The 11,427-nt window shown below is 38.1% G+C and overlaps 1 protein-coding gene across 1 annotated transcript; it reads left to right on the top strand.

The window, feature by feature from the left end:
- The first annotated feature begins 2,870 nt into the window (after nucleotides 1-2,870).
- Nucleotides 2,871-10,756, top strand: cxcl14 (chemokine (C-X-C motif) ligand 14). The gene is made up of 4 exons (XM_088295157.1): nucleotides 2,871-3,109; nucleotides 4,806-4,911; nucleotides 9,949-10,062; nucleotides 10,392-10,756. The coding sequence occupies exons 1-4, from the start codon at nucleotides 3,046-3,048 to the stop codon at nucleotides 10,405-10,407; spliced, it is 300 nt and encodes a 99-aa protein (XP_088151283.1). The 5' UTR covers nucleotides 2,871-3,045; the 3' UTR covers nucleotides 10,408-10,756.
- Nucleotides 10,757-11,427: the final 671 nt, after the last annotated feature.

Here is an 11,427-nt window from a genome sequence, read left to right as displayed (position 1 = left end):
GCCGTCCAAACAGCTTATGTAAGTGCACTGAGACGTTGTCGGGATGCCGCAATGTCCGCGATCCGATTCGCACAGGCCGATAATTCTTTCTTCAAAGGAGCTTTTTGTGTGTGAAATTTTCACTAGCGCTGCAGGCTCCCGGAAGGCTTTGATCAGATACTTATGGACTTTTAGGAACAAGCTTTTGCCTCAACCACTTCAGTACGCCTTTTGACACACAAGATCACGAGATAAAGACATGTGTTCTCGTCAGTTCGAGGCTTTTGTCGGGGTATGAGTATTTTTGGAAACGCAAGGAACTTTTTTAAATGTCCCAGTGAAATTGAAACTTGTTTTAACACCTATTGGACACACCATTAGGTACAGCTTGAGTCTATTAACACTGTCATAAAGGTATAGTTTTAGTACACTTTCTTTTAAGGCAAGTGCTGAATGTAAATGTCTGATGTTACAGACATTATGAAAATAGTTAGGAGCCCCTAAAAAATTTTGTTTTCTAAATTCAGACCCCAAAACAGATTTACTAAGTAATGTGAAATTTAGTAGCGATAGCGACAACTAGTAGAACCAGAAAATCTCAACAAACTTAACTGGAAGTGGCCATTTTGGATTTAAGCAGTCATTACATGGACATTTTGAACATTTTTAGGGATCCTCCAAAGACAAATTTGTCAAACCCTGTTTCCCATTGTCATGTTTATCCTGAATAAACCCATACAAAAGGGCTCAAGAATCCATGCCTGAAAGTCTGACATTTTAGTTTGAAGCAGCCATTTGTGGGCCGCTTTTGGCTTTTCCAATGGTTCCGTAAAGACAAATGTGTCCAATCCCGTTTCTCATAGCAATGTCAAATTTGGTGAGCACGTCTAGCAAGCGTGAGTAGGCCCACAAAAATCTCTGACAAAACTGTGCTTGAAAAGTCATTGGAAAGCTGTTATGGCTTCTAGGTTAAATAGAGCAAAGGTGTCAAACTCCAGTCCTCTGTGGCGCTCTTGTGCATCTTTTAAATGTTTCCCTCCTCTTACACATCTCTTTCAACTGATCAGGATCATTATCAGGATCCTTCAGCACTTGCTGATGAGTTGATGAGTTTTGAGGACCGGAGTTTGAAACCTGTGCTTCAGAGACTTTGAGGCTTTTCTGCTCTCAGTGCACGAAGTAAGGTGCATAAAGGCGTGCTTGGATGAGTTTTCGCGAAAGAACAAGTCCGTCTGACACTTATAGGATAAACCTCTGTTGTCAATGGATTACGAGCATGTTTTGTTTTTATTTTTTGAAGAAGATTGGTGAAAGACCCTCCCTCTGCTGCAATGTCCTCCAGGGGTCACATGATTACATGATAGCTTGCATCTAGGACACACACAAGGTCACGTGTGTGTAGGTGTACACACGCGAAGGTGACTGTGCACGTCATGGTCGCTGACTTGAGTGATAGCATGTTGTGTCAAAGCACATCCGCACACACACACACACACACACACCCACGCCTGATGGAGGTGCCCCATGAAGGTTGTGATCCAAGTGTCCCAGGTGGGAGCGGCCGTCGCTTCTTCTCAGGGCTAGTAGGTGAGTGATGCTCTTGTTACAATGGCTGCACTTTTTAATATGAATGCTAGTATTATGACCACACATTCTCTTACAATAATTGATACAATTGCACAAATTTGGTAAAGCTAATTGCTTAGATGAAGTCAATATTACACGCAACGTATCGATACGATAAAACTCAAACATTTCCACAGGTACAGGGTGAAAATGCATGTATTAAAGCTCCCGAACACGACCATGCCCAGAAATCACTCAGCAAGGACCCCTGGAAAGTTGACAAAAAAACCCTGACCCAAGTTTCACCAATCAACGCAAAATTGGGTGCAGATGGCTTTCATAAAAGTACCTTAAGGCTCGAAATTAGCATTTCATATTGCAGTTTGTGAGGGAATTTTTTTATTTGCATCATTTTTATCAAATAACATTGAATTGCAAAACTAAGAATTAACCTGAATCTCAAACTCTACTCGCTAAATGAAAATGGAGGTGGAACTGAATTATGGTCTGCCATGCCTTATGTCCACCAGGAGGACTTGCCTAAAAGGTTCAAATACATTAATCTTGTATAAAATATTTATAATATCTGTCATATTGATTGTTTGTTTTCACAACAGAGTCCTGTGTTTTGATTTGATTGTTGAGGTCTGCACAATAATTGTTCAAAAATAGCAAATCACATTTAATTTTTTTTAGCTTAGCTTCTTGACAAGAAAATGCAGTTTGTTTCTAAACACAGAGTGAATTTAAGAAATAAAAACTAATTGTTGTTGTATGTTTGTCATACTGTCACATTCTTATTGTTGAATAAAATCCTTGTCCCTGTGATTAAACTGCAAAAAGACAATAAATAAATTACTAAACAAAATTAAGAAACTTGCTCCTCAAAGGAAGTCAGTGATCCACACAGGAGAAAAAAATATTTTAAGAGCATAGTGCAAAGATACACATGCCTCATGATAGGGATGACTCCCAAATTTGATATTGCTATGAGAAACGGGAAATGTTTGAGTTGAGTTCACTGGCATTTTGGCTCGCAAGTCAAAGCAACACATTGAAAAGTCAGGTCTCTCGTGTCTCAAGACACCACCGTAGTTGTAATATGTTTCATTAACAATCGGTTTAGAATCTCCAGCTGTTAAATAGATTGTGTACCAACTGATGTTTCAGATGAGTGTTTTCTCTGTCATATCCTCACAGGCATTTTCATGTTTTCTCATGAAACGGACTCAGTGTCCTCCTCGTCTCTCCTGCATGGTGATTGGCCGTCTGGTGGTGCATATTAATGAGCAGAGGGGGGCAGCGGGAGGCTTTTAAAAGCAGCAGCCAAGCAGGCGGTAGGGTGAGAGCGTGTGTTTGCGTGGACCTCCTCCATCACAGACCTTAAACACGATCCCGCCGCCAGTGGAATTTCAACTCTGACACTTTTGATACTTCCCCTCCCCACTTTTTCTTTTGCTTGCAGTGCTTGGATTTTGAATTTTTAAGAAGTTTGAAGAAATGCTACGGTGCACAGTAGTGCTACTTTTGCTGGTGGTGGCCTTATATGTCCTGAGTGCAGAAGGTACACTTATGTATATGCTCAATTCTTGCTTTGTAAAGAGATGTTGATGTTTTGATATTTGAGTTTTAAGTGTTAATATTCAATCTGAAAACATGGTAAACGTATACGACTCAACTTCGTGTGTGTGCAAGCCATTTTAACACACAACTGATTAAATTAAAGGCATTGCGCAGGGCTGCATAGAGAAGGGGACCCCGGGGGGCAAGAACTTAAATTAAATATGTGCAAGAGACTTGAGAGAGAGTAGACAAAGCTCATGGCAGGGCAAGTTACTCACACATTTTTGGGGAGAAAATGCTTTGAATGACCAGATTATATGTGAAAAAAAGTTGTTGTTTTAAGCAATAGTTCAGTGGTGATGCACAAGCCCAGCAGACCCAATTTATATTTATTACAGTTCAGTGATTCAATTGAAGAAAATCCTGCTTGTTCAAATAATTTTCATTGTGCTTTGATTTAAGTCTCAATTTTTAATCACAAAATTTCTAAATCGTAGTTATCCCCTAGTTTGTCAAAATAAGCAGCCCATTTGCCACAGAACAATTTTCTTTCACTCGTCAATTCCGTATTTAGCCAGTAGTACACTAGGTGGTACAATTCTTCATGAATTGCACTGTATTTAATACAGCCGCAAAACATTTGCACTTATCCCGTTGTTTGTTGTTTTTAAGCAACCTTGTGGTAGTGGTACTTTTATTCCCCATCCACCTGTGGAGCAGTAATGCCTCAGCCCAACATATTCGGAGAATGTATGCATGTATATCATTTTAGTTCCGTCGGTTTTATGGTGGAATAATACTTGTTGAAAATGGAGACATTTTTAAGAGTAACTTTTTTTAGCACAATGATTAATGAAAACTAAAAACATTTGATTGGCCTTTGTTGTCATGTGGTATTTGTGTTGTGGCTGTAAGGAATGTGATGGCTTTATTTGTGTGCCAGTTAACTTATGTGACCAAGTTTGGCACTCACCCCCGGCCCACCATTGCAAACAAAATCAATTCATTTTATTAGGCACTCACAACGCAGCGAACAGGGGGCAACATCCCCTTGAAGTGGTTGAATGTTGAGGACTGGACAATTAATTAGGTACACCTAGACACTAATTTGCTGTTAGCCGTCCATCCATCCATTATCCAAGCTGCTTCTCCTCACAAGGGACGTGGGAGTGCTGGAGCCTATCCCAGCTGTCTTCGGGGAGTAGGTGGGGTATACCCTGAACTCCACGCAGGAAGGCTGGAGCTGGAATCGAACCCTCCACCTCTGTACTGTGAGGTGGACGTGCTCGCCAGTCGTCCACCAGGCCACCGATTACAATGCAACTTTATTTATATAGAGGTTCAGATAATGGATGGATGGATTGTTTTAAATCGAAATACAATTAAAATGACTAATCAAAACATAGCATCATTGTAATTGTACAGGCAGTTTTCAGTTCACCAGACCACCTCTAAATGTTGGCATCTTGCACCAAAATTTTAGACAGTGCAACTCAATTTTTCATTTTTTTGCAACTGTGTGGCCAATGAATTTGATATTTTTTTAATTCTTGTATAATTCTGTTGCTGACAAATTTCTATTCCACAGTTTCTCTCATTTATCAGTAATATGTGTGGAAGTGTAAATATGTACTTTGCAAGTCAATTTGTGATTCATGAGTGCCACGTTTTCTTTTTTGTTGTTGATCTTTCGATAGCCTACAAGTGCCGTTGCACCAGGAAAGGACCAAAGATCCGCTACAAGGATGTGCAGAAGCTCGAGCTCAAACCCAAACACCCCTACTGCCAGGAAAAGATGATATTGTGAGATTTTTTTTTCATGTATTTATTTATTTTTCTATTTCAACATTTCTGTTCTACTCTGCGAGGGATATGCAGTGAAGGGGAATCACAACCGGGCGATGTTATGTCAGCTTCACAGAGTGTAGTTGCGTAAAATGTGCTCTTGGCTTCCATCTGCTGGCCAATTGTGAAAACACACTCAGTCTCAAAATCTCAAAGCAAGGGAGTGTTATTTCAAGTCCATCCATCCATTATCTGTTCAGCTTCTCCTCACAAGGGTCACAATGAACTTAAATCCGTTTTAAAGTAAAGACAAATTGTCAGATTGGTTTGATAGTGATAAATATGGTCAAATAAATTGAATTTTCTTAATCCATTTAAGTGTACAAAATTGTTTCAGTGCAAACATTTTTTCATCATTTTATGACACTAAATGTGGAAAATTTATTATTTCATTATTTAAATTAAGCAGCAGACTCGTTACAAAGAACACTTATTAAGGTTTTCATTTTACAAATAGTATTTTAAATGTACATTTTCCCATTTTATGACAATTTACATGATAAAATTGCTTGTTTCAATACAAAGTAAGTAGCATTAACCTTAACAAGGTGCAATTGTAGTCAATGAAGTAGTAGCTTTATCATTGTTACTCAAATGTAATTTGGATGTTTTGGTAATCCCATTATGAGTGAACTTCAGGGAATTTACACACTTTTTAGCAGTGTTTTTGACTTGTAATGGATCTTTTCCCCAGTTTCATGACAATCTACAAAATAATATGGTTGTTTCATTGCTAAACTAAAGGAATTCATGTGTCACAAAAGAACAACAATTAAGTGCTTTGCTGACAATTTCCCCATATTTTAAATAGTTTACTTTTTATTCATATTTTTTATGTCTACATGAAAAACAGAAGAAACAATTTGCATTGACTTGACTAAATCCATTTAAAAAGAAAAAGTCACTTTAACTTAATGTGCGTGTGTGTTATATAGAAAATAATCAGAAAAGATATCGAATAATAGTCATACATTTGCTATGTGTGTGTTTCTGTGGTGGCGTGTCGCTCGCCATCCTTGCGGGTTGCTCGATTAGCATGTGACAGGGTGGGGGCACCACCTTACTGGTGCCCAGTGAAAAATGAGCCTCACTATGGGTTTTATGGGAAGGCGCTAAGAGAGAGAGAGGGAGGGAGAGGGGGAGAGAGAATTGTGAAAGTGTTTTGTTGATTTTGCAGTGGTTTGGCTCACACGGCTTGTTTGGGCATTCTGGTTGACCCACTGCTCAACGGCAGCCAGAGGACTTTTCGGGAAAAAAAAGAAGCAATTTACTTGGAAAAAAAAAACTGCTAGCTTATTGCTCTTATATGAAATAAGGCATCTACACCTCATAAAGGCGCATGCATGTATCAAACACAGATACGACAATACAAACAGTATTTTCTATTAATTTTATGCTTGCAATTTCTGTGGGTGTTCATTGTACATTTACAATATGTTCAGAAAGTGTGTTTTAATAAACACGTTTGAAGTGTTAGTAGTGAGACTAAAACTGTTTAAAAATGTTTTTATATGGTTTCTCTGTATAGTGGACTTTCACCTATTGAGTGGCTCTAAAATGCAAACAGAGAGAAGTAAACAGTGAGGAACAAAAGCATTTATACACACACACATGCACACGCACGTACACACATTGCATATCATGCTGCGATATCCCACTAAAGAACCTAAAGGGTTCAGAAAATAGATGCAAAAAACCTTTAATCTAATCATATAATCAATTACTTTTTTTGAGAGGCTTTTTGTACCCTAGCGAGCTCATTTAACATTCATGGCAGTTGGATGGAGAGGCCCAGGGCATTCTGGGTGTTTTCTCCCACATTTCTCGCTCCCTTTGGCCTGAATGTGCCACATGCCAGGCAGGAGGTTACCCGCAAGGCTGACTTGTTCGTGGAGTCCACACGTGAAATTGTTTAATGTATTGTTATATAATGCAATAAGTGAGTTTAATGCCGGTCAAAGAGCTGCGATTTCTCGTCTTGCGTACAAAAGAAAGAATGTTCTCAAGCTTCTGTGTGTGTGAGTATGTGTTCTGTGTTCTAAATGAAACACAATGGCACTTTTCACTAAGCAGCCAATCATCAACATGCCGTTTTGCTTGTCTCCTATATGTTTTTAACTATTTAAAATCATTTTTGGTGATCATTCAATGACACAGGATATGACCGGATATGGTACGATATGAATGTCTGTACGGTGCATAGGAATATATGATATTATCATCTATGACACCAGACAATACAATGCAATCAGATATGATACTAAAAGTTAGGCTATGATGCAAAAAATTTTAAAAAAGATGCGATACCATACAATTTAATGTGATACAACTGGACAAGTTTACCATTTGACTTGATATGCTAGGATGCACTGGGAGACTGCTACGATATCATATGATACCATACAATAAAATTGATAAAACGATTTATATATTTATATTATGCTTAGATATGATGGATGTTATACAAAAAGATGTGATACTCTATGATAAAATTGGATGGAACATTGTACAAAAGGATACAATAAGACAAGATACAATTCAAAAGGATTGATATGATATGATATGATAACATATGATTTAATCAGATAAAATGCGATTTGATCAACTGATACAAAAGTATATAATAACGTATGACGTAATATTGATCATGTAAATGACATGGTAGCTATTTGTCAATGGTGAACATACAGGCCTTGATTTTCATTCAAGGCTGGAAGTCTGGCGCAAAGCACATTCAAAATGTGCACATGGGTGGAGTTTTCTTTCGTTGGGTATTTTGCTAGACTTTGCTCCGGTAGAATTAAGTGTCGGAACAAGGTGTTTTTGCCTTTGTGCTTCATTGGGGAATAGAAAAGAGTGTTTTTCAAGGACAATCCTTGACATACAGAAACAGAAATTAGACTCGCTGGAGTTGATGCATGATATTGGCACGTAAACTGTAATATCTCCCCTTTCGGATAATGTAGTCGGCCTTGAGTGTCATGTAGGCAATTGGAGACTGCCTTGCACCTTTCGATCTGTGTCTATGCGTGACCCCTAGCCAACCAATAGTGACAAGGGTGCTATTAAAATGTTTTTAAGATAATAGTGATTATGAATGAATTGATTTCTGCCATGATTCCGAGGGATTGTCCCACGCTGGTGCCGTATTTATGAATGAAACACCAGGAGGTGCGCCACACAATTAGACCATTGCGCTGCATGAAAATGAAGTCATGCCTAAATAGGATCCGCAATATTTACCCCTTCACATTTCTTAAAACATTCAAATTTTCTCTTCATCTTATTCAGGACAAATATGGAGCTATTTATCCCATTGCAGTGATTCCCAAATTTTCTAAATTAACTCAAACATATTATATGTATTCATTGAAAAATATTTTACATTTTTACCCCCTCATTCCGCATTTCTCAACCTATTCAAACCATTGAAACTCCAAAATATTCACGTCATTGAGGCGATTTTGCGTATCATCCCCTAGTTATAATTCCCACTTTTTCCAAGTTTCCACATCTACAGTGAAAAAACTGAAATAAATTGAGCAAAATCGCCTCTTTCAACATCGATTCAAAACATTCCAAATTGAAAATTGTTCACGACATGCTGGGTACTATTTTTAACATTCCCCAAATTTGCCCTTTTCTTATGACTACATGTTTTCGATGACCACATCACAAAATAAGGAAGAGTCAATGGGCACGTTCGGGTGCATCCGGCAGACCTCGGGAATTACTGTGGCGAACAAACAAAAAGTGGAACTTAATGCAGCGTCTTAAAATTGTTCAAGTTGCTCTACGACGATTGACCAACGAATGGAGAAATACATCAAAATGCGCGGGTTTCCTAATCCGACAAAAATCGAAAATTGGTAAATTTGTGGTTCAATTTTAGCTAGCGCTCAAGTGTGATTTGGTAGTTAATTCCATTAGTTTCTTTTGAGATTCGAAGATGTGAATGCATTTAGGCATTATGCTATGGAATCAGCTGATTCAACATTACTCAACTTTGGCTTCACATCATAAGTGGATGCAGTGGGTTCCATAATTATCCAACTCTGGCCGTTCATGTCAATGCCATCAAATGTTAAGCTTGTGCCTTTTCACCCGCACACTTGTTGGGCAGTTCCATTTCAAATGGAAGGCACTGTACAGACAATGAAACTTAATCGAGGGTGTCGTTATTTCAGACGCCTTTGAGTAAATGTCAGTCTAACATTCATTCAAATGCCAAAGTTCGTCAAAAAATGCGCTCAGAAAACATTGTTGATAAAATTCTCCAACATTCGATTATTTAATTATGAGAGAATGTTCAATGACCGTTTCAGAAAAGGTAAAAAGGCTTCACAATTGAGCCAAAGTCCAAAAAGTTGAATATTTCAATTTGGAATTTATAATTAAAATAAAAAGCGTTTGTAAACTTATGCACTTCATTTGCGTTGTAAATTCTTCACTTCCACCTTCTGTAATTATTACACGTTGAAAATAACTACTAGCTATACTACTATATTTTAAAATTCTGTAGTTCCATATTGCACTCGACTATAGCTAAATATTCTCCTCGTCGGAAATGTTCATAAAAGCATAACATGTCAAAAGTATGTCGATTTCTCGGTAACTGTTGCTATTTCTAAGTGGAATTTCGTCCTGCTTTTACTGTGTCCGCAACACAGAATAAGGCGAGCTCTGACAACGCTCACTCAACAAATCGCGATGGATGTGCGTCAGGTGGAGCTATGCGTAGGCACACTTTTTACAGTGGCTGATTATTATGAAGACGCTTCTGCTTTCTTTCTTATTCTGTGGACCACAATGCCAGCATTCTACATATTTCCTTGCACAAATCTAAAGCAATCAAAACCATTCCAGCTTCAAAATATTCTGCTCATTCAGTAGACAAACTTAGTTCATTCCACAGAATTTCCGCTCTTCTGCATTCATTCGATAGAAAGTGCATTTTCTGATTATTGAATCATGTTATTTTGTTCCCTCCTTTAGCGTGACAATGGAGAATGTGGCTCGCTTCAAGGGCCAGGAGTATTGTCTGCACCCGAAACTGCAGAGCACCAAGAATCTGGTCAAGTGGTTCCACATCTGGAAGGACAAGCACAGGTGAAGACTTTATATTGCAATCTGACTATTTTGCCATTTGTTGGTAATTATTGAAATAAACCTCTTGTAGTGTGTCATATGTATATAGAATGTACATGTTTAAATAATGCTTTTAAAAAACACAAAAATATATACATTTCAAACTTTTTTTCAGATATGTGAATAATAACAGTTTATTTAAAAGGACAGTAAATTATATAAACCAGTATTCCCAGCAAGGAGCAAAGTAGATACCGACGCACTGTGACGTGACCGAAAACCTTTTTTTTCAACTGATGCAACTTTTTCAAAATCGTAGTTCAATTGAATCTTTTTCCTTTTCCCCTCAGGGTTTATGAAGCCTAAAACCGTGACATCTTTTCATCATCAGAAGAGGAAAACATTTTAAAAAGACAAAATAAAAGAAAACAACAACCAACAGGACTTTTTATGATGTCGCAAATATTTGCAGTACATCATCCTCGTCTTCTGTGGAAGCCATCAAAAGATGCATTTCATAATAATTACATTACTTTTTAATCATGTTTTTTTTACCACACAAATATACCTGCAAGTACTGTTTGTACACCATACATTACTCCTGTTCTGTATGCAATGTAAAGTCCATTTTGTAATCATTGTTGTCTATTAGCAACTTTATAGTGTTGTGTGTAAAATGACAGCATTATAGTTGTTTTGATATTTAAATTGAATGTTTGGGGGGGGGCTGAGGGAGGGTGGGTTGACCAACACACCATTCAACATTCCATTGTGTGTATACAAAATAATCAAAATAGCAATAAAATGTCCATACGAAGCAGAATGTCTGATTTGCACACTTTGTACATTGAAATGTACTTTTTATGCGTTCACAATGGGACAGTAAAAGAGATAGGAGGTAATATAATAAAGAGATTCATTTTCTTTAACAGGTTCACAGCACCAAAGGCTTAAAAAAACACACAATTATTAATAAGATGTATGAACAATTATTATTAATGACTGTGTTTTTTTTTTAATTAACAACAATATGTATTAATAGCGCTTACGTGAGCCATCACCTTATCGTGATAGATGGGTTTGTGTGTACCAGAAGTTATCTCGAGGGTTATCCCCGGGGCAGGGTCACCCATGGGCCATGGCAAAAAGATCCTAGGTGAGGGACCAGACAAAGTACGTCTCATAGACTTCCATTGATGAATGAAATATCTGGACCTCAATTATCCTTACCCAGAAACAGGTCACCTAGGCCACCCATTGGAACCAGGCCTGGAGGAGGGGCTTGTTGGGAAGCACCTGGTGGCTTGACTTGTACCCATTGGGTCTGGCGGGGCACAGCCGAAGAAGCAACATGGGTCCCCCTTCCCATGGGCCCCATGGGGTCAC

The sequence above is a fragment of the Idiotropiscis lumnitzeri genome, chromosome 4 (assembly GCF_059441095.1).
Source record: "Idiotropiscis lumnitzeri isolate Australia: NSW breed Sydney's pygmy pipehorse chromosome 4, RoL_Ilum_1.0, whole genome shotgun sequence".
In the NCBI taxonomy this organism is placed as follows: Eukaryota; Metazoa; Chordata; class Actinopteri; order Syngnathiformes; family Syngnathidae; genus Idiotropiscis; species Idiotropiscis lumnitzeri.
The sequence above is the reverse complement of the archived record's forward strand: the minus strand, read 5'-3'. Positions and strand labels throughout refer to the sequence as shown.